At 47.8% G+C, this 27,619-nt stretch overlaps 1 protein-coding gene across 3 annotated transcripts in view; it reads right to left on the minus strand.

The window, feature by feature from the left end:
- col12a1a (collagen, type XII, alpha 1a) overlaps positions 1 to 27,200 on the minus strand; it is a 152,836-nt gene extending 125,636 nt beyond the window's left edge. For 2 of the 3 annotated variants that reach the window (XM_007906339.2, XM_007906340.2), the window contains exons 1-9: positions 26,703 to 27,200; positions 15,934 to 16,041; positions 9,255 to 9,371; positions 7,910 to 8,053; positions 7,140 to 7,193; positions 5,483 to 5,746; positions 4,225 to 4,389; positions 3,133 to 3,306; positions 1,365 to 1,655 (exon numbers count right to left, since the gene is read on the minus strand). In XM_007906339.2, the coding sequence (XP_007904530.2) occupies positions 1,365 to 1,655; positions 3,133 to 3,306; positions 4,225 to 4,389; positions 5,483 to 5,746; positions 7,140 to 7,193; positions 7,910 to 8,053; positions 9,255 to 9,371; positions 15,934 to 16,006 (1,282 nt within the window). In that variant the 5' untranslated portion in view covers positions 16,007 to 16,041; positions 26,703 to 27,200. The remainder of the gene's footprint in view (positions 1 to 1,364; positions 1,656 to 3,132; positions 3,307 to 4,224; positions 4,390 to 5,482; positions 5,747 to 7,139; positions 7,194 to 7,909; positions 8,054 to 9,254; positions 9,372 to 15,933; positions 16,042 to 26,702) is intronic. The other variant, XM_007906341.2, reaches the window with a different exon arrangement.
- Between the last annotated feature and the right edge of the window lie 419 nt (positions 27,201 to 27,619).

A 27,619-nucleotide genomic window follows, 5' to 3' on the forward strand; every position in this document is an offset into this window, starting at 1 on the left:
CGGGGCGGTGCGCACGTGTGGCCGGGAAAGGAAAATTGCAGAAGCGCCGAAGAGCGGGAAAAGGCGAATGTGCGGGAGAAGGGAGGGTTCGAGAAGGATAAAGTGGGCCCGTGGCGAGGGGGAGGGGGGGGGACAGGAAGTTTTCAGAGAAGCGAGAATTGACAAAGACACCCCCGAAACAAAACACCACACACTTCAGTTACTATTAAGAGAGGAGATAATAACACCTCAGATAATATTAGGGCTCTGAAGCAAAACACACACAGTCTGACTAAACAGCAACAACACAACAACAACAAGATTACATTTGCAAAGTGCCTTTCACGTCGGGAGGACGTCCCAAAGCGTTGGACAGACAGAATTATGGACAGATAGAGTTACGGAGCTGGGGGTCGGGATCGGGGAGGGGAGAGGGCAGGGGGTAAGCAGGGAGATTGAAAGCACGGGTCAAAGAGGAGGGTCTTGAGGTGGGTCTTGAGGTGGGTCTTGAAGATGGCGAGGGAGGGGACGAGACAGTAGGACTGTGGGATGGAGTTCCAGAGGATGGGGGCAGAATGGCAGAAGGCCCGCACCCAATAGTGGGGCGAGCGAGGTAGGGGGCGTGAAGCAGGCCGGAGCCCACTAAGCGGAGGCAGTGAACAGGGTGGTAGCGGGTTAGGAGGTCGCAGAGGTAGGGGGCGAACAAGACCGTGGAGGGCTTTGAATGTGAGGACCAGCATCTTGAACTGTATCCTCTGTGTGATGCAAAGCCAGTGGAGTTGGGCAAGGATGGGGGTTATAGGGTCGCGGAGCCTGGTGCAGGAGAGGACACGGACTGCATTTCATATAATAATAATCCTTGCATTTGATATAGCGCTTTTCATGTCAGGAGGACATCCCAAAGCACTTCACAGAACACACTGTAAAGTGAATTGACTGTATATTTGTGGGCGAATGCGGCAGCCAATTGTGCACAGCCAACAGCGCCTTTCATGTCGGATGACGCCCAAGGTACTGGACAATGAGGAGTTTGCAGGTTGGGATTGGGGGGGATTTGGAGGACAATGGGTGTGGAGAAGGGAAGATTAACCAAAGGCACGGTCAAAGAGGAGGGTCTTGAGACGAAGCTTGAAAGAAGCAAGGAAAGGGGTGAGAGAGAGGGGTTCCAGGATGGAGCTCCAGATGGTGGGGGCATAAAGGCTAAAGATCGACCTCCTATGGAGGAGCAGCCAGGACAAGGGACATGGAGCAGACCAGTGCATGTCGTGGGACATCTTTGTTTAAATGCAATTTGTTGTTTGCGTGTGCAGGTGTGTTCATGGGCAGCTGTGAGTCCATGTATTCAGAGGCTACTCAAGCAGAAAAAGGGTTAAAGTGGTACTGACCGATTGATACTCCGATCACCTGAGTTGTTTCCAGGATCGAGATGGGTTCGCTGGATGCCAGGCCCCTCATGGCGTATAGGTTGATCTGGTACTCGGTCCCTGGGTTCAGGTTTTGAACCACTGCCATCCTCGCCTGAGAGTCCAGGCTCACTTCCTGCTTCTCCACGCCGGGCACCAAAGGGATAAGCTGCAACCTGTACCCAGTGACCTGACCAAGGGATGGATCCCACACCAGCTTCAGGAACTTGGACGCAATCTCGATTGTTTGCAAATTGTTGGCTGGCTCCACCACTGTGTGTCGGGAGAGAAAAAAGGTTTAGCTTTCTCATGCTTAGGAGCCGTATTATATATATATATGCCTAATAATCCTTGCATTTGATATCTCAATGCACTTCACAGAATATACTGTAAATTGAATTGACTGTATATTTTGTGGGCGAAATGCAGCAACCAATTGAGCACAGCAGTGTCCCACAAACATTTGTGGACTGAGTAACCAATCCACAAATTTTATTTTTAAAGAGATTATTACCCCCGGAAAGTGATCCGCCAATCGACTAATGATTAAAGGTTCCGACTTGCTGCTAGTTAAACAGAGGTATGGGGAGTAATGAAACTTGGCTATGGTTTTGCCCCACCCGGGAATTGAACCCGGGTGCTCTTGCGTGCAAAATGAGTGCTCTAACCAATACGCGATAAGACTCCATTGCATTACAACAAGAGGAGGAGACTATTCTTACCATCAAGCCACCCCTTCCTCTAGTTAATTCCATTTTTGTTTGTTTTTCTGGTCTGGCTGGTCAGCCGGGTGTCCGACACACACAGAGACCCATCGCCTTTGCTTTAGAGTATCCAAACTAAACTCAAAGTTCCGCATGCGCATTGGAAATCCCGCATGATTGAAAATGGATTGCACACTCTCACCCTGGAGGGAAGCACCATTCTCACCTAATCCCGGAGAGTATTAAGCACAGACTGAGAAGAGTCAAGGCTTGGGAAACCCCTGAGTGTGTATTGGAGGATAGAGGATTGGTGTTGTAAACCCTTTCTGGCCAGGTTTTCCATTCATTGTTCAGCTGGGACAACCCTACCCATCCTGGTCTTTGGCTTGCAGGGTTAACAGTAGTGGAAAGAACCCACTGATTAGTCTACTCTTCCAGGTCTTGCCTGGATGGCTAGTCTGTTATCAGTATGTTATCCCTGGAGGATCTGCTTGGCTCAGAAACAGGACTGCTGAGATCATCGTAGTGTATTGAATTGATTCCAATCTTCCATTGCCATAATAACCAACTCGGCCTCGAAGAAATCCTGTTATCTACCTTACTCCTCCAGGGTAGACATTTATTAGGATCATGGGCAGATCATCTGATCCTATTTACACGCCTTTCTCCATAACACATTCCCTCCCTGAGTATCTATTCATCTCCCATTAGATATCTCAATTGATTTTGCCATCTATGGTCATTTGGGACAGTGGATTCCACATCATCAGTGCTGTCTGTGTGCTGAAATGTTTCCTAGTTTCACTTCTAACCATTCTATCTCTAATTTCAAGATCACATCCCCTATGTTTTTGGTCCTTCCCCTGGAGAGAAGAATTGTCCACTACCTAACTTGTCAATTCCTATTTAGTTATGGAGCGAGAGACTAATTGACCGTTCAGCTCAAGGCTGATTGCGGGACTTGACCGCATGATAGTGCACGTGCATTCCCAGCGCCGGAGACAAATGCTGCCCAATCAGATATGGAAACACTCAGGAATTCATACCTTCCTCCCCGCTCACAAGCTCAAGGATCTGCTCCTCCACTCCAGAGCAGACCTGTTTGATGATATCGGTCTGGACATCCTTGATGTTGTCAAAATCTGCCACCTGGAAGATATGCTTGCCGATAGGAGCGGAGGCAATCTCTTGTAGCTCCTGGAGGTCAGCTCCCTTTATGCCTGGGTAGGGGGGGAAGAGAGCCACATCATTTTATTTATTTTTTGGTCAGTCTGACACACATGCAGAAACCTATCACCACGCTTAAGAGTATCCAAACCAGACTGAGAATTCTATAATGAAAATTCCAGAGATATATTGTTGGCGTGGAATGCACACTCTCTCCCTGGAGGGATGCATCCTGATTACTTAATTCCAGAAAGTATGGAATTGGTGCAGGTTGACAAGAGCCAAGGAAGGGCACCCCAGAGTGTGAGTTGGGGTACATACCAAAGTGCATCGGAATAAATCGACTGCTGTGAAACCCATCCAAGCTCAGAGGACCACAGGGACACAGGTTCATTAGATCATATGATTGCGTGATCACAATGTCGGAGGATCACCGGATCACAGAATCACGGTATCAGAAAATCACATGATTGGAAAATTCACAGGATTGCGAGATCACTGAATCCCAGGATCACAAAAAGCTCAAGGTCAAAATATCACTGGGTCACAAGTTTACATGATCAAATTATCACTAGATTATAAGAACACTGGATCCTAATATAACTAGTCCACGAGTTTGCGAGGCTCACTGAATCACACGGCCCAGGAGTTTATTGAATCCAGAAGATCACACAATCCATTAGATCGCATGATCAACAAGATTCCAAAATATCATACTATCCCAAGATCAGGAGATCACAAGTGAGGTGCAGTTGAAGAAGGCCTTTTGGCAAACCGGATCTCATCCTTCTGGGGTCTCCACACACTTGATTGCAACACAAGACAGACATCCAACAATCAAGAAGAAAACTTCCTCGAAGAATGTCTGTCCCGCTTGCCCTGGGATTCAGTGCGAGACTGCAATGTGGAGGGACGGAGGGAGAGAGATACTGGTTAAGTAATGGATGATGGGAGGGCAGAAGGCATCATACCCAGTGTGAAGACTTCCACCCCGATGTCACGTAGAGCCTGGGCGCTGTCCTGCACGGTATCTTGTGACTTCCCATCAGTGATGATCACCGCCACTTTAGGATATGATCTTCTGGCTCCAGCAGAGGCGACAAAGGTTTTCTGTACCAGGTAATTAATGGCATCGCCTTCAAGAACAACAGTGACCACAGCGTTACCATCACAACTCACACCTGCCTCATTTCAATAAGTGAACACTAAAACCAGACCTGCATCCCTGTGACATTAACTATGTCAGCACAGATCAACCGGAATGATACCAGGGCTTAAATTATGAGAATAGGTTGTATAAACTTGGTCTCTATTTCCTTGAGCTTAGAAGGTTGAGGGATGATCTGATTGTGGTTTTTAAAATAATGGAGGGATTCGATAGGGCAGATACAGAGAAACTATTTTCTCTGGTGGGGAATCCAGAACAAGGGGGGCATAATCTTAAAATTAGAGCCAGGCCATTTAGGAGTGAAATTAGGGGATGGTTTTTCAGCCAAAGGGTTGTGGAAATCTAGAACACTCTTCCTCAAAAGGTTTTGGATGCTGGATCCATTCACATTTTCAAGACTGAGGTGTATACATATGTGTTAGGTCAGGGTATTAAGGCCAAGGGTGGGTAATTGGACTTGAGATACAGATCAGCCATGATTTTATAGAATGGCGGAACAGGCTTCAGCAGCTGAATGGCCTCCTCCTGTTTCTATGATCTATCTCAATGCATTCCAGTCTGTAACCTACTCGTGGGATATTCTGTACGTAAACTCTGAACCCCTGGAGCGCTTTGGGACGTCCTCCCGACGTGAAAAGCGCTATATCAAATACAAGGATTATTATTATTATAAGATTCTAGGCTGTACTCACTCCCAGGGTGTGTAATTCTAACAACAACAACAACACTTTGTAGCACAACAATATTCTACAGTGTGACCAAAATGTCATGATAACTTCCCCATTATCTAAAAAAAATTATCATCATTTCTCATCGTAATGGTATCGCGAGTTTTTGGTCACCCTGTGTATGCAAACCCCCACAGCCTCCTCACCACCACCCAAATTCCTGGATTAGATTCCAGCCTGTATCTTTCTCCACAGAAATATTGAGAGATAGGATAATCCTTCCCCGATTTCTTTTGCACCTCACATTCTTCTGCCAACTTTAATTCCTGAAGACAGAAATGCACAGAACAGAACACAAGACAAAGAAGGCAAATCATCTTGCTCTGTACCTACCGGTCATTGTGTTGCCTCCTTTGTAGGGCAGATTAGTGATGGCTCTGAGAAGTTCAGATTTGTCGAAGTATCTGTCTAGACTGAACTCAGTCCTGGTGTCAGAGCTGTACTGGACGATTCCCACTCTGGTCTGGTCCTCTCCGATGGAAAAGGCGGAGACGAGGGAATAAATAAACTCCCTGATCTTCCTAAAATTGGGTCTTCCCACGCTCCAGGAACCATCCACCAGGAAAACCAGGTCAGCGTTGGCATTGGAGGAACATACTAAAAAAGCACAACACCGAACCACAAATTTTCAATAAGAATACTTGCATTTGATATCACGTCACAAAGACATCTCAGAGCGCTTCATGTGACTCACTGTTACATGACTGTATGATCTGTAGGCAAACCTAGCAGCCAATTGAAGGGCAACAATGTCCTACAAGCCGTGATTGAATGATCAATTTTGCCTGGGAGTTTGGGAGAATCTCCCTCCTCGTTTTCAATAGTACCATGGGATCTTTTAGGTCCACTTGAACAGGTACAGATGGGAAATTAGTTTAACATCTCATCTAAAGAACCTCCGATAATGCAGAGCTCCCCCCAGCCCTGCACTGGAGCATCAGCCCGGACTGTGAGCTCAAAGTGCCCGACGTGGGTCTTAAATCAAATACTTTCTGACTCAGAGGAGAGAATGCTACCAACTGAGAGCCAGCCTGACACCTCTAACTCACATCCATAAGTGTCAGCCTAGCTCAGTTGGTAGCACTCTCACTTCTGAGCCAAGAGACTGAGGGTTCAAGCTCCCATGTCAAGGACTTTGAGCTCACACTTGATGACACTCCAGTGCCATGCTGGATGGGAGTGCTGCACTGTCAGACATACTATCCTTCAGAGGAGACATCAAACAGGTCCCTTCCTCCTGTTGAGGTGGATGATAAAGATCCTAAGGCTTCAATTGAAAATAAGAAGGCAAGTTTCTCACAGTCAATGTCCTATCACATACATTGTTAATTCACAACATGGCTGTTCGAATTCAAGATCCTCATCCTCACCTACAAGGCCATTTACGGCCTTGCTCCCTCCTACGTCTCCGACCTACTATCCCCCTACTTACCTGCCCATACCCTCCGTTCCTCTGGCTCCGGTCTGCTCCACATCCCCCGCCCCAACTGCCCTACCATCGGTGGCCGGGCCTTCAGCCTCTCAGCCCCGAGGCTTTGGAACTCCATCCCCCAGTGCCTTTGCCGCCTCCTCCCTTTCCTCCTTTAAGGCCGGTCTCAAGACCTCTCTCTTTGACCATACCTTCAGCTCCCCTCTCGACTCTCTACCCCCTCCTCGCTCCCTCCCTTCCCTCCCCTCACTCTGACCATTTCCCCCCAATGCTCGGGTCCTGACCCAACTGTCCAGCGCCTTGGGACGTCCTCCCGTCGTGAAAGGCGCTCTATAAATGCAATCTTCTTGTTGTTGTAGGACATTGCTGCATGCAGAGTCACTGCAATTGACTAGCAATTCCCTTGTAGTGCTTTGAGGCATTATGGATCGAGCGCAGAGCTAGTTGTCACCATTGTCGGGCTGAGTTTGTTTCTCAATTAACAAAAGGAAACAGACGAAGCCATGTGCAGATGATTGCTGCACAGCCCTGACAGAGGGTTTGTTTAAGACACCCACTTACCTGGAGTGAACTCATCCTTCTTAGGCTTTCTAGTTGGCGTGCGACTTGACTGAACTGGGAAGAGGGAGGAAAATGAATAAGTGTGTGATCCAACAACCAACAACCAACCCGACCTAACTGTACAGCGCCTTGGGACGTCCTCCCGACGTGAAAGGCGCTCAATAAATGGAATCTTGTTGTTGTTGTTGTTCCTAGTTCATGTTATTCAATGTCTGATATTTACCCAACTGTCCTCCTGGGGGGGAGGGGGGATGAGCTGGCAGCTTTGACACGACATAGCCTAAGGGCAGTTCTTTAGGGTACTGTTGATGACAGACCAACCAGCTTGGCTCAACGGCAGGACTTAGAGCCTTAACAGATAAGGTGGTCCCAGCTAGACAAGCACCAGGAAGCTTGCCAGACAGTACTATCAACGGCAAGCTCATTGGTTTTAGCTGGTTAAACTCCCAGCAGTTGCTCCCCCAATGCATACTCTGGAGTCCCCCAAGCCTGAGCTCTTTCCAACGCCTGCCAGAAAGTGATCTCGGGCAGCAACCTGATGTGCAGGAAATCAGACACGTGATCAGTGGCATCAGTATAGTGGAAGGGCTCTCCGCCAACCGAGCCCCGTTATAAGGCTGGTTGGGTTTATATGCAAACCCTCCCACACACCCACCCTGTGCCCTTTCCACTCCCACCACTTCATTCTCCCCCTTCCAATTTATACCACTGCACAATGGGTTTCCCGCCCCACACACACACGCACTCACACACGTGTGGATTGTACCTACTTGTAAGTTTCACTTTTACCGGAACGCTTTCTGACGAACGGTCATAGGCAACCAGCGAGATCATGTACTCCAAGTCGGGAACCAGGTCAGTTATTGAGGTTTTGGACACTCGCGTACCTAACGTGAGCTCCCTGGGAGGTTGGCCTTCGGAGACGGAATGAAAGAGAGAGAGCCAGGGAGGAAGAGCGAGGAGAGAAAAAAAAAAACAGCTAATCTTAGACTCATTTTCTTGCGATCCTTGTCCTCACCCTCGAATGCCTCCCACGCGCCCTTGCCACCCACCACCCTACCCACACGATCACTCCTGCAGTCCCATTCCCCGACACACTCCCCTCCACAATCCCTTCCCACACACCCTCCCCACGCAAACTCCACCCCTCCAGCAGTGGACAATCATTCAGTTCTCTCTTCCTCATTCATTTTTCCTCCTCTCTCTTCACCACGAAACCTATCTCTGGCTATCCACTTCCTTAACCCTGCCCCTATTCTCTTCCCCCCACCAAAACCCCCTGCCACACACTCACGGAGAAATTATAGGTTTTAGGCACACCTCCACACCCCCACCCACGCAAACATGAACATGCTGGGCTTGCATGCGTGCACACACACAGAAGTGACAGATTTTCGACACAACAACAACAATAAATTACATAGCATCTTTCACATCACCGCAGCTTAGGTGCTAACCCTTTGTTGACCCGCTCGGCCATCCCCCACATCTGCAACATTGCCCGACTTTGCCACTGCCTCACCCCTCAGGCTGTTGAAACCCTCATGCATGCCTTCGTTACATCAAGGCTTGATTATGCCAACTCCCTGCTCATTGACCTTCCCAACTCTTCCCTCTACAAGCTGCAGATCATCCAGAACTTTGCAGCTCATGTCCGCTTCTGCACCAGGCTTGTGACCCCATCACAGCCACTCTTGCCCGCCTCTACTGGCTCCCCATCCCTCAGAGGATCGAGTTCAAAAGTCTCGTCCTCACCCTCAAGGCCCTCCATGGCCTTGCCCCCTCCTACCTCTCCGACCTGCTAACCCTTTACCAACCTGTCCGCTCCCTCCGTTCAATGGGCTCTGGCCTGCTCCATGTCCCCCGTTTAGCCTGCCCCATCATCGGATGTTGGTCCTTCAGCCTCTGCCCCCAACCTCCATCCCACATTTTCTTTGCCTTGCTCCCTCCCTTGCCTCCTTCAAGGCAAGGCATGCCTCAACAACCTACTCTTCAACCGTGCCTTTGGCCACCCCCTCTGCTCTCTCCTGATCCCAAAAGACACATTTTAGACCTCTCCCCCCAACACACACCCAGGCACACACACACACGTCATCCCTGGAACCCCTCACTCACCATCGGTCGGTGTGACTGTTAGCCTGTACCCCAGTATTCTGCTTCGTGGCCGTCGCCACGTCATTTGCACACTGCTTTCAGACAAAATTTTATATTTCAGGTCCATGGGCGGTGGGACTAGTGGATGGAAAGGGAAGAAAGGGCGTGTGTGGAGGAAGCGGGGAGAGAGAGAGGGGGGGAGGGAGGGAGGGGAGCAAAGGGGGAAACGGGAGGAAAATAAAACACGGTTAGATCACCGGTGGTCGGAGAGAGGAACAAATAAAATAATTCCAAACGCACCCGAATTCAACTCGCAATGTAAAGGCAAGACATTAAACCGGACGCGACGGAGAGAAAGAGAGAGAGAGCGTGCAGGCGGTCTCTCTCCAAACAGTAGTGTCTTTGCATAAATTTGTTTCCAACGAATAGGCACTTCACTTATTGTTGGCAAGATGGTAAGACTCAGCTGTGACACGTTTTGAAGCAGAGATTGTATACTGTACGAGACATCAAACACTTGTGCGAGAAGGGGAGGAAGAGGGATGTGGAGAGGGGAAAGGGGATGAGGGGTTTACAGAGGTACAACACATGAGACATTGAGTATCTGAATCCATAGACATATGGAGCACAACCGGGAAATATCACAACAAAGCACAGTCGTATTAAAGACATCAGAATACAAATAGAACAAGGACATTTACATTGACTGTCCCGACATCTAACACTGAACCCAAAGCCGATCTGTTTTAATGCACAGGTCTCACGCTGAATGCCACACCTGCCAGTTTACAGCGTTCCTCCCTTTGCTTTGCATGTTTTGGATGGACGGTGTCTATATTGTGGCCAGGGGAGCATGGGGGCAATGGGGTTTAGAGCTCTAGTGGGGGAGCGAGCACCAGCACCGACACGATGGGCTGAATGGCCTGCTTCAGTGCTGTCAGTCACTTCTGGGCGTGGGGAGAGTGTAATTTTTCAGTATGTTTTATAACATACGAAATACCATATTTATTGCGCTTTTGGCCTGTGTACTTGTACACATATATATTTTCTGTAAGTAAGTGTTACGTGTGTATATTTACTTTGTGTGTGAGTATTGTATATTTGCTTGTGTGTGTGTTTTCTGTGTGTGTGTGTGTATATTGCGAGTTTACCTCTGTCTGTGTGAATTTTCTGTATGTGCGTTTGTATTGCATGTTTGTCCATGTGCAGGTACATACATACTTTTTGTGTGTATGTATTGTGAGCTTGCTTGTGTGAGTGTGTGTGTGTGTGCGCACGTGCGTGCGTGTGTTTTCAGTGTGTGTCTGTCTGTGTGTTGTGTATTTAGTTGTTATTGACGATGTGGATATAATAACACAACCAAAATAACTGACTCAGAAAGATTGCCCTAAGCTATGAAAGAAGTCCCTGAATTGCTGGAAAAATAAAACAAATGATCTGCTAAGCGGTCGTGGCGGGACTGAGGTCGACGTAAAGATGAGGTCGACGGGTGCATAAGACAGCAGCGACGGCTGAGAGTCAGAGACCCTCCCTCCTCCCCAGACCGGTTGCACTATTTCGCAAACAGTTGCCACACTTACACACGACAGAGAACCGGTAACGGTCAGGACGATTGACAAAGATCTGAACAAAGAGATGGGAGGGTACTTTTTTTTGACGAGGCAAAAAAAAAGACGCCAACACAACACAAGTGCCCCTATATCACAATCTGCTTATTCCGATATTTCACTGCGTACATTGTAATTACTGTGTCCCCTCTCTCTCCCCCTTTGCCATTTCTCCTTCTCCTTCCTTCCACCCCCACTTCTTGACTTTCCTTTACGACCGTGCCTTTGGTCACATCATCTCTCTTTCCCCGGCTCGGCATCAAACTCGACCGTTATTAAAACGTTAGAATGGTGAAACAGGCTTGAGGGGGCTGAATGGCCTATTCCTGTCCCTTTGTTCTTATGTTCCCTATGTTGTTCTCTCCACTTTGTGGACATGTTCACATCAGCCTCAACACAACATGTCAGCCTGATTCTATAGGTTGGGGACCCAATTTGTGTGAATCTACCACTGGTGATGGATTCTGAGGCAAGGAAGAGGGATTGGGGAGGGGTAGATAAGAGTTGTGTGAAGGGCAAGTCAGGAAGAGGCCCCAATCAGACCATCTAAAATTCCACCCAATCTCAGCCTCTAGGTCCATTTTGCCTTAAGATATAAGGCTGCAGACAAATCTGAGAGGAACTGTGGAAAACCGGCTTCCAAATTGACCGGATTTTCAGGATTATTCCGCAATTCCAAGGAAACCTAAGGCATCACAGTCCCACGGTCTGAGAAGGTGGAATTTCAAGCCCTGGGGAAGGCAGGGGTTCCTGTGAAGGCGGGTGCATACAGGGAAGTGGGGGAGCGAGCATCAGCACAGACTTGTTGAGGGAAAAAGCAGGGGAATGGCTTTCTCCTGTGCTATGAACCATGTATGATACCACGTCTATAAATCCCCATCTTTCTTACACTCCCTGACATGTATCTGCATACATGTAAAATACAGGAAGTCCTGCTGATATAGAGGCACGACGACAACAAAATGTACAGACAAGTGTTCTGAGACAGACCACAATATATAAATAACCTCTTGTGGGTGAAAGGTGCACAATCCATTTGTCACGTGAATTAGTGTCTGACACAATCATGCAGACTTGGAGGGAGGGGAAAAGACCATGAGAGTCCTAGTTTAGACAATAAAAGCTACACAAAGTAACACAAAACACTGTCACATATTTTATAATGATATTCCCATTCAATGTGGAAGACACAATCATGCAGACGTGTGTGTATGTATCTCCTGGTCTGTCCTCCCGAATAAAAAAGGGCCATTCACTTCTGTGTGTGGGACCTCGCTGTGCACAAAGCTTTGCGCTATGAAAGAATATGACATTCATGTTCTGGCAATTCTCCTCGAAGTCACGTCCACACATTTAAAAGACGCTGTAAAACTGCAAGCCCCTGCGCTATCTCATCACATGCAGGATTTGATCTCCCATTAAACTGCGTGAAGGGTGTTGAGACGTCCTCCCGACGTGAAAAGCGCTGGCAAGTGCAAATTGTACTGCATTTTGCTCTTAGTATTCCCGCGAGCAGCAAGATGGGTCTTTAACTGCTGTGTTGTCTTTCGTGATCTGTGTGTCTGCCTGTGTGCATGTTACGAATACCATTATAAAATATATTTCTTTGGATTCCAGAGGATGCAGCTCAGGACAAATTTAATGCAAAGGCAGCTGAGCTGAGAAGACACGTTCTTGTTTTCTTTTAAAATACAGTAGGCGAGAAATTCAGCTTACACCAACCTGGGGTTACTGGGGGGGCTGGGCAGTGTGGAGGGAAGAAGCTGCTCACTCCACTCAGTCCACCCAGCGAGGCATGGATCCTGGACAAGGTGTGAGGTGGTCGATGGTTTTTTTTTATATAGATGGCACGTGCGAAAGATTCTGTACTCACTACTGTATTCTCACATTCAGTCAATCGATCCCAATCACTCACGATCTTACTCACTCATTCACTGTCTCAATCGCTCACTCACTGACACTCTTACTCACTCGCTCAGTGTCTCACTCGCTCAGTGTCTCACTCGCTCACTGTCTCACTCGCTCACTGTCTCACTCGCTCACTGTCTCACTCGCTCACTGTCTCACTCGCTCACTGTCTCACTCGCTCACTGTCTCACTCGCTCACTCGCAGTCTCACCCACAATCTCGCTTGCTCACTCACACTCTTGTTCACTCACTCACTGTCTCACTCACTCCCTCACTGAACTCCAGTGTTGTAAATCCTACACAGGGTCCTCTGCAGCCAGACCAGCTGCATCCGTGCCATTTCTCTCTCTCTCTCTCTCTCTCTTTTGACGAAGGATGTGACACAATGTCCTCGCCCCAAAAAAGCCACCGGTCATTCCCTACGCGCCCGCCGCGTGTCGAGGGCGCGGACAATCCAACGTGCGAACAGAAAAAAATATCACATCGTCCCATTGCCTCCGCGAAGGGCTCCTCGAAGTGACGGTGTCTCATTGCGTCTCTCCACTCCAGTCAGCTGTGTCTCTCCGTGCAGGACGGGGTGGCTGATTACCCTCATAAAAGCGTAGACCTGTCCCGGGCAGAGCACAGGATGCTCCACAAGACGACATTCCCTTACATGACACAACGTTCCTTCTTCCCAACACTCACGTTCTTTTCCGACAATCAGAAGGCACTTTACATCCAGAAAATTTCAGGTGCCCCTCCACCCACCCTCACCCCCCCCCCCGCCTTTTTCACACTAACCCTGTCCACGTCTGGCACATCAGCCTTTAGTCCCCAACCCCTCACCCACCCCATTCACTTCAGGTGAAGAGATACAATACTGGGGGCAGCAGAGAAACACCGATCTAACAGTGGAGTCCTCAGAGATATAATTGGGGGTTGGGGCGTCCTCAGAGGGTGAATGTGGAGACACCATCCCACTAGTTGGTGAGTCAGTAACCGGGGGGGACCTCGATTTAATATCATAATATCAGCAAAAATAACAGCAAAGAGACGTGGTGGAGATGGTTAAGGGGTGACCTGATTGAGGTCTTTAAGATGGCAGAGTCAATAGGGGGAAATTATTTCCATTTGTCGGTGAGTCAGTCCCTAAAGGGCATCAATTTAAGATAACAAATGAGCAAATGCAGAGATTAGGAGAAATATTTTCACTCAAGGAGCATTGTAAGGCATGGAATGTCCAGCAGGAGAGGTGGTTGAGGCAGAATCCAGATCAGCTTTCAAAAGAGAACTGGATAGGTATCTAAAATGGAGTTAACTGCAGGGCTATGGAGGTGGGAGAGAGGGCAGGTAAATGGGACCAAAAGGATTGCTCTTTAAAAGAGCCGACACAGGCCCAATGGGCCGAATGGTCTGCGCTGTAATATTCTAGGATTCCCTGCAACGAGTTGAAGATATTCTTTCTCTCGTATGAGAGATGTAGGGATAACCATCAATAAAGCAGAAGTTATGGGTCAAGTATGATGTACAAGACCCGGTCAGCAATCCCGTGGAAACTTCAGGATGTTAAATTGTGTCTTTTTGTTTAATCATTTCTTTAATCTTGTGAAGCGCTTTGAGACAGGATAAGGAGCTATAACAAATGCGAGGATTATTATTATTATTATTATGGAGCAAAATGTGAAAGGTGAAATGTCTTCTCTTGGGGTTGACCCCTTGTACTCAGAGGGTGTGAGAGATAAAGGGTCTCGTAAGATTTCTTTCTGCTTTGATTTATTTTTAATTTTATATTCCCGCCCCCACCCCTCCCCTCCACCAACCCCAACTCCGCCACCTTGCAAAATGTCTGACCAAATGGAGCATGAGATGCCTTGAGCCTCTCACAATGGGTGTTCCTGCGTCCCCTTTAAGTGCTGATCTCAAATCGCAGCCACCAGCTTAGATCTGAACTACTGGCAAAGATGGTGCTGGAGGTAACCATCAAAGGACACCAAATCCATCTGATGATGTGTAGTGGACACAACTGGGATACAGGCCAGGACCTCGCTGGTTCAATCGCGACCAGCACCTGCATTAACGGGGAAGCTAAATTGGCTCCCGACAGTACCAGGGTTAGGGAGGATAAAAGTAGCCGGGGTTCCTGCTCCTGTGCCCTCTTCAAGTGAGGGAAAAGTCAGGCGAAGTGCCTGCCGACACTCACTGTCAAGGATCACAGATAAATGACGATCACTTGGGGGGGGTGGTTGGGAGGCCGTACCAAAGGTAACCAGGGCTCGTGAAACCACACCTCATCCTCCAGAAATAAAATGTCACTGTTAGCGCTATGAACGAGCAGGATAAAGCGTTCATTGACAAGAACATTGCGTCGCCACTCTCTTGTGTTGCGCTCAGTGAGAGAGAAATTACATTGATAACAAGAACATTAACCCTATATTTCAATCGCACTTTAAAAATGACAGCATCAAAATACTGTACGAGCATAGAATAACATAGCATTGGCAATAAGGTAAGGTTAAGGTACTGATTTGAAACTCACGGGGAAGGGGAGTGGGATGGAATAAGAGGTTACACATATGTACACATAATGGGGAAAATTTTGCGCTATTCCATCAGGGAATTTCTTACTTAACAATTCTATCAGGCATTATGGAGTATATCATGTGTGTTACTCTGACTGGATGAAACTATACCCTCCTCACATATCCCTCGCCCACTACCCTATCCCTCAATCCACGATTCCCCGGCAATGCTCACTCAGTATCTGGTGCGTATGGTGTCCACGGACGGGGAAATGCTGATTTGCGAAACCCAATTGGGAAACCTTGGGAACACCTTTGGTCCTAACTACCGTGCCAAAGCCAGGGTGGGCGTTGGGGGGGTGGGGGGTGAACAACAAAAACGTGAGCAGGGTGGGGGCGATTGAGAGGTGGCGGGTGGAGGGGGGGTGGGTCGGGAATTGCTCCCATGGCTAAATTTTTAAGACAAGACGATAAAATGCAGCTTTTCTTAAGTAGATTTAAAGACCCTGTTGAGCATTGCATGTTTCAACCATCCGCGTCTCAACCTAAACTGATGGAACAAGTGAGAGGCACATTCCTGCAATGTCATAGTGTGTGTGTGTGTGTGTGTGGTTGGGGGGTGTGGGGGGTGGGGGGTGGGGTTTGTGGAGGGAGGGGAATGGGTGGTGAGGAGTAAAATCTTACCTTGAGCCTCCACTGAGAGTGCGAGCAATGCTGCACAGGCAGTCGCCAGCGCAAGGCACAGCTTGATCCTCATAGTCTCTCGCTGCGCTCACCAGGGCATGAATGGATCTGAAACAGCACACACAGGAGAGAAGGGTAAGTCACACATACACCAAAAGGCAAAATGCTGGAAATCTGAAATAAAAACAGAAGTCGCTGGGAACGCTCAACAGCTCAGGCAGCATCTATGGAGAGAGGAAAGTGAGTTAACGTGTTGGGTCGATGACCGGCAATTCTGACATCATTTTCCTCTCTCCATAGATGCTGCCTAACCTGCTGAGTGTTCCCAGTGACTTCTTTTTTTAAAATCACATATACCAACCTGGCTCATTCCACAGAACCATAGAAATTTATAGCGCAGAAGAAGGCCATTTATTTGGCCCATCGTGTCTGTGCTGGTTCTTTTAAAGAGCAATCCATTTAGCTGCCCTCTCCCCAGGATCTCCTCATTTACTCCAGTTGGATACGTATCATTTTTCTGGGTCAGCCGGGTGTCTGACACATGTGGAAACCCATCACCGTACTTACGAGTATCGAATTCCAGGCATCCCACCAACACATGGAAATCGCAGCGATAGATGTAATGGAATGTGCTCTTTCTCCCTGGAGGGACACATTCTGTTTACTTAATTTCGGAAAGTATTAGACGCAGGTTGGCAAGAGCCAAGGCTTGGTGATTCCAGAGTGTGCGTTGGGGTAACTGTTGGAGTCTAACCGGTTAAAACCACATCCCGTGCCATTGAGAGCACTGTCTGGCAAGCATTCCCCATGCTTGTTGAGCCAGGACTACCCTATCTGTTATGGCTTATATATTCAATATGGAATATTGAATTCCCTTTTGGAAGCCAACCTAGTTTCTGCCTCAACCACTGCTCCCGGCGAGACATTCCATATCCTAACCACAATGAGTGAAAATATTTCTCCAAACCTCTATTTCCTCCATTTTCTAACTATCCTAAATTGATGCCCTCTAGTCACTGACTCATCGTATAGTGGAAATTATTTCTCCCTATTTGACGCTGTCAGAATCTCATCATTTTAAAGACTTCTATCAGGTCACCTCTAGCTTAACCTTCTTTGTCCCAACAGGAAAAGTCTCAGTTCCTCCGATCTCCGCTCATAGGTCAAAGCACTCTTCCCTGGTAAAAATTGTTCACTTCAATCCACGACAGTTTGTGGGACACTGCTGTGTGCAATTGGCTGCCCACAAATTAGTCAATTCACTTTACAGAATACTATGAGTCGCTCTGAGACGTCTCAAAGACGTGATAAAGCACTATATCAAGGATTATTATCATTTGAGTGTAACTCTCACTTCTGAGTCAGAAGGTGGTGGGTTCAAACCTCTATGTCGAGCCTTTGAACTCACACAGACTGACACTCTCGTCAAGGCTGACACTAGTGCAGTGCTGACAATGCGCCTGTAGGGAAAGGGGTATGTAATATACTCATGGCAACATATTAAATATAAAACAACTGCATTTATACAGCCTATTTCACGTGGGGCGGCATCTCAGAGCGTTTAATTGTGGCAGAGCCTGGCGCCAAGCCAGGGGGAGGTGACCAAAAGCACGATCAAAGAGGAAGGTTTTCAGGCACAATCTGAAAATGCAGAAGGAAGGGATAAGGTGGAGGGATTATAGGAGAGAGTTCCAGAGTTTCGGGTCGGAGTGGCTGAACCATGCCCACAAATGGTGAAGCAGAGGGCACGAAGGACCAACAGGAGGCCGGACCCAGCCGAGCAGAGGTGCTGGAGTGGGGCGTGGGCCTGTCGGAAAGATAGGGAGGTGCCAGGGCGTGAAGGGATTTGTAGACGGGTGTGAGGGCTCTTGAAGTTGATCTGTTCTGTGATGGCGAGCCAGTGGAGCCTGGCGAGGACTGGTGTGATGGGCTGCGGAGTTCAGAGCAGGTGAGTACATGGGCTGCGGAGTTTTGGAGAGGTTTGGATTTTGAAAATGTGCTGCACTGGGTGGGTGGTGGGGGGGGTGCGGGGAGGGGAGTGGGCGCTGGCGTTACTGGAGGTGACATTAAACCAAGATCTCGTCTGTCCATCCAATGCAAGTTTGTCCCATCCCGTAGGCTCTCCCCTCTGACTCCTGTGTCCCTCTTGTGGCAGTGGAAAGTACTTATCTTCCTTAAAACGTCACTCCTTTTAATCTGACAGGATGGGTCACACTCGCTCAACTTCAGTCACAGCACTACACCCTCCTACCCCACCCCACTCGCACACATATGCACTCTCGCTCACACATACACACACACGCGCACGCACACACACGCACACACGCTTGCTCATACACAGACGCACACTCGCTCACATATACGGGGACATGCACACATTGCCCCAACCACACACACACGCAATGCCTCACACGCACAGCCTCACATCCACACGAGCTCGCACGCACACGCCAACGTGTGAACCGCAAACCTCGGTCGTGTCTAAAACACTCGGTGCCCAATTCCAGAGAGAGGAAGAACTCAGATGTCTCAAAGAGTGCAAAGTGTTACCCGAAACAGAGCAGGTCTGTTGCAGGTCTGGTCTCGAGGTATACACATCATTAGTTTTCCAGATGTCTCTTCATAAATACCTCTCGTGAAATGAGCAGCAAAAGAAAATTAAAGGCAGAAGACATTATGTAATGCTAAGGCATTGTAAGGATATACAATATTCATATTCTTGTGTGTCAGCCTGGCTCGGTCGGTAATACTCTCACCTCTGAGGCAGCGGGTCGTGAGTTAAGTGGGTACTTTGAAAGCGTGTGTGTTGTTGGGGTGCGGGTGTGGGGGGGGGGGGGGGGGAATGGGTGGGGACAATCTAGGCTCAATATCAGTGGGGGTCGCCCTTCGAATGAAATGTTAAACTAAGGTCTGCCTCCTCAGGTGGACGCTAAAGATCCCGAGGCGCTACTCAGAAAGAGAAGAGAGTTTCTCTCTCCCAGTGTCCTGGCCGCCAACAATCCACCAGACAAAATTAATCACTCGCTCCACAGCCGTTTGTGGGACACTGCTGTGCGTAAATCGCCTGCCGTGTTTCGCCCACACTAAAGAAAAAAAGCAGTCACTACACACTCACTTCACAGTAAAATTCTGCGAAGCGCTTTGAGGCGTCCTCGCAGCTTGGGATGTCCTTCCAACGGGAAAGGCGCTGAACAAATGTGAAGATTACTATCATTAGTTTTAACAACTGCCCTGAACAGACAGTGTTGACTCAGTTCCAACTGGTGGAAACTTTGATCCCGAGCATGGCACTTCCTTTACAAAACAAATTAAAAAAAAGAAATGATGTAAAATCTCCACCAGGCCGAGGCGGAGGGTAATCCTTAATGTGGGAGCCATTGCAACTCCTCAAAACACTTCACAGGGAATTACTGCTGCAATTGTATTTTGTGGGCGAGAACGGCAGCGAATGTGCACAACGGGGAAGTCCCACAAACAGCCGTGAACCGAACAACAACTTTTATTTGGGGAACTGTTGGCCAAACTCCCTCTTTTCAAATTGTGCCAAAGCAAATCCTTAACGTCGGGAACTCGGTTTAAAGTCTCTTCCGAAGCGCGGCACCTCCGACAATGCAGTACTGCCTCCCTCAGCCTCAATACTCCACGCTGAACTCGATCCTGCACTATAAGATCCACGTAGGAACATATATTTTCGACCAAACAGCAGCAACGACTTGCATTTATATAGCGCCTTTCATGTCGGGAGGATGTCCCAATGCGCTGGACAGTCGAGGGTTCGTGCCTGAGCTGGGGGCTGGATTAGAGAGTGGGGGGGTGGGGGGGGGGAATGGGAAGATGATCGAAAGCACTGTCAAAGAGGAAGGTTTTAAGATGGACCTCAAGGGAAAGTTTAACCCAGGTTTCGGTTTAAAGAGCAGAGAGGAAAAAAAATGGTTGCGTTTCCATTTTCATATTTAAATGAATAAGGTTGATGTCGGGGTGGAATTCACAACATCTTACAACACATTCATTGTAATAATATTAAGAGGTTACCAAATAATAATAATAATAATCCTTGCATTTGATATAGTGCTTTTCACGTCGGGAGGACGTCCCAAAGCGCTTCACAGAATATACTGTAAAGTGAATTGACTGTATATTTGTGGGCGAACGCGGCAGCCAATTGCGCACAGCAATGTCCCACAAACAGTCGTAGATTGAAAATGACCAATTTATTATTGTTTTGGGTTTTTTGGAGGGATTATTATTAGGCTCTGTGTGGAGTAAGGAAACTTGCCCAAGGTTTCGCCCTCTGCCTGGAATTGAACTCAGGTCTCTCACTTGCAAAGCGAGTGCTCTAACCACTGAGCTACAGGACTCCACATGACAGGGAACTTAACCCCATGTGTGGAAGGGCAGTAAGTTGTCTAATAATAATAATAATAATAATCCTTGCATTTGATATAGCCCCTTATCACGTCTTTGAGTTGTCTCAAAGGGCTTCACAGGACGTGCTGTAAAGTGAATTTGCTGTATATTTTTGGGGGCGAATGCAGCAGCCAATTGCACGCAACAGTGTCCCCACAACCAGCAGTGGATTGAGTGACCAAATTATTATTATTTATTGAATTTATTTATTTATTTATTTGAAGGGATTTATTACCCGCGGAAAAACGAGCCTCCAATCGACTAACAACCGGGTAAACAGACGTGCGGGGTAAGGAAACGTGCCCAACGTTTCATCCTGCCCGGGAATCAAACCCAGGTCCTCTCGCTTTGCTTGACGAGTGCTCTAACCACTACAGTACAGGACTCCACATAAAGTATGAGCCATCGCTTTAGAGATATTTCAGCTGCCGCGCTCCCTCACTCTGCTCTCAGTCATTCTCTTCCAAAATTCCTCTGTCTCGCACCCATTCGCTTTCAAAACCTGTTTAGAAACCTACAGGGCTGACCCTGCTGCAGGATAAGTTCTCCCCGCTTCAGTCTCAGGTTTCTCTGTCTCCGAATCACTTTTGAGACGTTACTCTGTGTGAGGAGGGCTGTACGAATGCAATTTCTTTGTACAGAGAGAGAGAGAGAGAGAGAGGAGGAATGAGAGGCAGAAATAGAGAAAGAGAGCGAAGGAGAGAAAGAAAGAGAGGGGGAGAAAGAAAGAGAGAGAGAGAGAGAGAGAGAGAGAAAGAATAAAGTGAGAGAGAGAGAAAAAAGAAAGAAAAAAAGAAATAAAGAAAGGAGCGAGCTAAAGTGTGGGGAAAAAAATAGAGCAAGGCGAACAAGCAAAGAGAAAGAATGAGAGAGAATGTGAAGAAAGGAAGAAAATAGGGAAGAAATAAAGGAGAGAAAGGATAGTAGAGCCTGAGCGAAAGGAGAGAGAGAGAGAGGACACGGGTATAAATGTGAAGAATAGAAAAGGTGTGTGTGTGTGGGTGGCGGGGGGGGGGGGGGGGGGGGGGGGGGGTGGGGGGTGGGAGGGGATTTAGGTGGAGAATTCTTTTTAAAAAAAGTAAAAAATTTGGAACTTTTAATGGAAAGAATCAAGTCACCAAAGTAGGAACAGTTTAACTCCTCATTACCGAGACAGAGCAACGACCAAACCAGAGGGGGATTTTTTTTCTGTATAAGAAACACATTGGGGATAATTTCCTCGGAGATGAGCTGCAAACGCACTCAGTCTCTGACCAGGATTACTTTCCACCACCCCACCGCCCTCCTCCACCCACCCCAATCTCCCCAACACCGAACTGTGCCAAATTCCACCCCCCCACACCCGCACTCCCCTTCTCGCCTCGCTCCCTCCTTTGCCTCTTTCAAGGCCCGTCTCAAGCCCCTCCTCTTCGACCGCGCCTTCGGTCACCCTCCTACCCCCTACCCTCCCCGTCCTCCACCCCCTCCCGATCCCAACCCCCAGCTCGGGTCCAAACCCCTGACTGTCCAGCGCCTCGGGATGTCCTCCTGACGTGAAAGACACTATACAAATGTAATTTGTTGTTAACTTCTCCGTGGCGCTCGCCGGGCTGCACGGTGTCCGCCATCCACAAGCCCCGGCTCATCCCAAAACTCCACTGCCCTCGTCCTCACTCACACCAAACCCCACTCATCATCATCGTCATCGTCATCACCACCTCAGTCTCCCCTGGCTCCCAGCGGATCGATTTAAACACCTTCGCTCTTCAACCTCCCATCACCTCTCTGATCCTCTCCCCCCCACTCCCTTCACTCAGTTAACTATACACCACCGCGCCCCCCACCACCCTTCTCTGTGCCACCATCAGCTTCATACCCTAACCACCCACACCCCACCCCCGCCAAGAACTCACACCCCGCACCCCCAGTCTCTGACAGCTTGTACCCTCCAGCATTTAACATTTGCACTTAACACAAGCAGAACCAAATCTGCCCCCCCCCCATACACCAAAACCAGGTACAGTAACATCATCACCGCTCCCCCTTCCCACCCCACCATGATACACCAAAGACCAGGATTCCCCCCCACCCTCTCGTCCCCCCGCCTTGGCACGTCATCGGTAAAAATTTGCTATTTGTAATCACATTAAATGCATTAGAAAAAGCTGCTAATTTCATCCCTCTCCCCCTGCCTTCCTCTCTCTCCCCCTGGCACATACCCCTCTCCCTCCCTCTCGCACATACCCCCCTCTCCCCCTCTCACACACCCCTCTCTCCCCCATTCCCTTTCTCCCTCTCACACATACATAATCTATCTCCCTCCCTCTGACAGACATAATCCCTCTCTCTGTCCCTCTCACACGCACTCCCTCTCTCTCAGACACACTCCCTCTCTCCGCAGAATAAATCAATATAAAGCGTGGATTGCTCGAGGCCAATGTAAGCCAGTAACGAGAACCATCCCGAGACCTCAAAAGACCTCTGGGGGTCTGCGCGAGGAGAGCTCAGCGAATAGCTGTCTGCTTATCTCACTGACGTCTTACTGGTTAATGTCAGTGCTTCTCCCCTTCCCCCCCATTCCTCCGTGCACCGCCCATGGGGTTAATTCTTGTTGAACGAGCAGCTGCTAGCAATTATCATTTCTCACTTTTATCCAAGCAAAAAAATGTATGTATATGTATGTATAATATGGCGGAGTGGAGTCCTGTAGTGTAGTGGTTAGAGCCGATTACCAGGCAACCCCAAATGTTAAGCAAGTTTCCTCACTCCACACGCCTCTGTTTACCTAGCAGCAAGTCGGACGAGGGTTGAGAATCGTTTGGCGGATCACTTTTCTGGGGCTAATAATCCTTTCACAAAAAATAAAAATATAATGATAATTTGGTCACTCAATCCACGACTGTTTGTGGGAACGCTGCTGTGCGCGATTGGCTGCCGCCTTTCGCCCCCGAAATATACAATCAATCCACTTTCCAGTATATTCTGCGAAACACTGAGACGTGACGAAGACTGATAAGGCGTTATATCAAATGCAAGGATTATTATTATAGGCTAACATGTAGTGTATAGCAGAGCTCAGTTTAACATCACACGAATGTGAAACAATCCCCCTCAGTCCCAGTGTTATTTTACGGCAAATGCTCAATGAATAAAATAAATAGTCCTCGTATTTGATACAGCGCCTTTCACGACGTCTCGAAGCGCTTCGCAGGATTTCACTGTGAAGTGCGGTGGCTGTGCATTTTTGCAGACAGCCAATTTGCGCACAGAGATGTCCCGCAAACAGCCGTGAGGTGAATGATCAACTGTGCGTGTGGGGGATTGTTGGCCGGGGACACGGGGAGAGAGAAACTCTCTTCGCTTTTTTTGAATAGTGTCGCGGGGTCTTTAACATCCACCCAAACAGGTACAGGTGGGACCTCGGTTTAACGTCTCATCCAAAGGACAATTCAACACCCCCCAGCATTGCATTGGAGCGTCAGCTTAGACGATGTGATTCCAAAGGTCCCGATGTTGGGCTTGAACCCACAACCTTCCGACTCACTACCGACGGAGCCAGGCTGCTGACAGGCGAACCTGGGAGCGGACAGGTTGACATGCATCACTCCTCCCACGCTTCCCATTTTGCTCCGCAGAGTGCCCCAAGACGTTGTGCACGTCTTTAACCGTGTCGAACAGTGCGGGTTATCACCGGTTTTGATCACCGGAGAGATTGCTCGGAAACAATTATCCTCGCGGTGCGGTAAGTTCTACCCCGGGACGCCGAAGATTTCGGTTCGTTCTGAAATAGGTCAGCAGTTTTTTTTTTTAAAAAAACAGAAAGATGGTAAACTTTCCCCTTTTTTTTTGCATTTTAAAGAGGGGGGAATGTTTTGGGAAAGGGAGAGGGGTGGGTGGAGATTATGTTGGTGCTCCAGCTCCCCTTTGTGGACTAAAAGGGACACGGCAGCTCTCCTCTCTTGTCTCACACTGTCTCTCTCCCTCCCTTCCTACCTCCGTGTGGATAAAGGGACAACCTTATTTCAGCTTCACAGGTCTGACCACACCTGGATATGCAAAATGCCTCCCAGTTGGGCAAACATTGGGCATTTAAACGCACGCGCGCACCCTCTGCGTCTACCAGAACAGCCCCATATCCCCCTTATTACCGCTGCCACGTTTCGCCCACAAAATACGCAATCGATTCACTTCACAGTCTATTCTGTGAAACGTTCTGAGACGTCCCTCATTTGTGATGAGGCGCTATATCAAATGCAAGGATTATTATTGTTGTTATCACTACAAATCCAATTTTTTCGGGGGGGAAAAATAGCATTAACTTTTAACGGTCCCTCTTCCTCGAACCAAGAATTAAATGTCAGAACGTTTTATGGAACTTTTATCAGCTCCCCCTTCCGCGCCACACACATACACACAAAAAAAATTCAGTTATTGTTAAAGTTAACTGTCATCGTGGTGATCCTTGCATTTGATGCAACGCCTTAAGTTTTAAATTCAGGTTCACTTTTAAAACTTTTTGGGGGAGAAAACATAGATAACACACCGTATTCATTGTAAAAGTAAGAGGTTCTTTCTCGTCAATGCAGTTTAACTTTTATATTGCAGTAAAACAAAGTTGTAAAAAGTTATAATCGTTTCAAGTCGATTCTCTCTCTGTACAGTATTTCTCCCTCTCCTCTTTCTCTGCACATTCTCTCGCTCTCCACACACTCTCTTTCTCTCTCTGCACACTATCTCTATCCTTTTTTTTCTCTGTGCATACTGTATTTCTCCCTCTCTCTCTCTCGCTCTCTGCACACTATATCTCTCCTGCTCTCTGTCCAGTAAAAGACAAAAATCACTGCAGTAAGTTTGAAACTTTTTTTTTCCCCCCAACACACACTCACATCTCAGTCAATCTTCCTCAATCCTTCCCCATCGCTTCACCCCCTCCTGTCTCTGATAATCTCTCTCAGAGAGAGAACTCTGTTCCTCCACCAGTCACAAAGCCCTTTAAACCTCTGACTACAGAGAGAGTGACAGAGATGAACACACAAACAGCCACAGACACAGAGAGACACACACCGACACAGAGAGACACACACAGACACAGAGAGACACACACAGACACAGAGAGAGAGAGACACAGACACAGAGAGAGACAGACAGACAGACACAGAGAGAGACAGACAGACACAGAGAGACAGAGAGAGACAGACAGACACAGAGAGACAGAGAGAGACACACACAGACACAGAGAGAGATGCACACAGACACACACACACACACACACACACAGAGACCTGCACAAACACAGAGAGAGACACACACAGACACAGAGAGAGACACACACAGACACAGAGAGACACAGAGACACAGACACAGAGAGACACAGAGACACAGACACAGAGAGACACAGAGACACAGAGAGAGACACAGAGAGACACAGAGAGACACACACACAGACACAGAGACACATACACACAGACAGAGACACACACAGACACAGAGAGAGACACACACACACACAGACAGACAGACAGACAGACAGACAGACAGACAGACAGACAGACAGACAGACACAGGGACAGAGAGAGACACACAGAGACACAGAGAGAGACACACACAGACACACACACAGAGACACACACACACAGAGACAGACAGACACACACACACAGAGACACACACACACACACACACAGAGACACACACACACACACAGACACACACACACACAGAGAGACACACACACACACACACACAGACAGAGACACTCTCACACACACATACGATGGACAGAGAGAGGTTGATCCCAGGATCACTGAGACCTGGAGCAATCCTGAGCAATGCCCATGTCATCAGACACACACACATCACATATCTGGAAAGTTTTGCTCTAAGGACTGAACAACCAGAAAGGTTTTGACTAACTTTCTTTCAAACACAAGAGATGTGCAGGAGGAGGAGGGAAGCCTTTGACATTATATAACTGGGTTCCTTCCAGTATTCAAACCCCATAAAAACTTCCTTAAAAGCAACTTGTTAGCTGATAAACCTTAACATGTGCAACAGAATTTTCTTTTAACAACCTGTGCCTTTTGCATACACCGCATATATATATATATATATTTAACATTGAAAAAATATATATTAATGTCCTTAAAACTTGAACAATATCTGCACAGTCCTAAAAAAACTGAGCTGTTACTACAATCCGAGACTAAATAGATGATAATCGACATTAGTAGATGATAAAATAATGAGTCTAAGCAGAACAGACACACACACATAGATATATATATTTACATATCATCTAAAATGTTTCTTACAAGTTTTTTTTCTATTCTATATATAAAGAAAAAAAACACACAAAGTAAAAGTTTTGCAGAAGTAAGGCAAACCTGTGAGATGGTTGGGCTATGGTTTTCCTCTCTTTCTTTTTCTCTCTCTCTTTCTCTCTCTCTTCTTTCTTTCTCTCTCTCTCTCTGTGTGTGTGTGTGTGTTGGTCTTGTTGAGAGGTTCCCACGGTGGACAAGAGAAGGAGAGAGAAGTTGTAGATGTTTGGGATCAGATGAAATAAGAGCAAAGGGGGAAGTGCCTCACTTCTCTACAGCTGAGAGGGACAGAGTGGGACTGAGCACTGTGCTGTGCTCTGCTTAACACTTGGGTTATCCTGCCCTCTGCGCAAAATCCCCCTTCTTTTCGTAAGCTCTTACGAAACGTGGAAAAGTGTCACAGTGGGTGATATATGTAAGATCTTCAGTGAGTGAGTAAAGCATTCCTAAGCACCAGCTCAAAGGTTACAGTCTTATAACGTAATCACATTCTTTCTCTCCTAATAGTTATTCCCTGGACCACATTGAGCCAATCTGGCAATCATTCTCTCTCCCCCCCCCACCCCCCCCCCCCCCCCCCCCCCCATCCCACTGCTCAATTGAACTCAATCCATCAGGGAGCAATGGTTTAAAAAAAAATGTCCCTTTTATGTTTATTAAAACCAAGACATCCAGTCTCTCCTTCCCTCCCTCTCTCGCCGCCGAGTTCTTCTGTAGCGTTTCTTTTTTTTTTGAATCCCAAGTTTAAAGGGAATCTTTGTCTGTGGTTCGAGTCGTTTGTAATCTGCCCCCCCCACCCACCCACCTCCCCACCGCCTTCAAAAGCTTTTGTGCTGCGTAATTAATCGATCGGTTTGTGGAAATAATCGAACCGTTGCGCAACTAATCGGTCGGTTCGCGCCAATAATCGATTATCTCGTGCAAACGATCGATTATTTAATGGAAATAATCGATTGGTTAATGGGAATAATCGATTGGTCAAT

Source organism: Callorhinchus milii, unplaced genomic scaffold (assembly GCF_018977255.1).
Source record: "Callorhinchus milii isolate IMCB2004 unplaced genomic scaffold, IMCB_Cmil_1.0 Scaffold3, whole genome shotgun sequence".
Lineage (NCBI taxonomy): Eukaryota > Metazoa > Chordata > Chondrichthyes > Chimaeriformes > Callorhinchidae > Callorhinchus > Callorhinchus milii.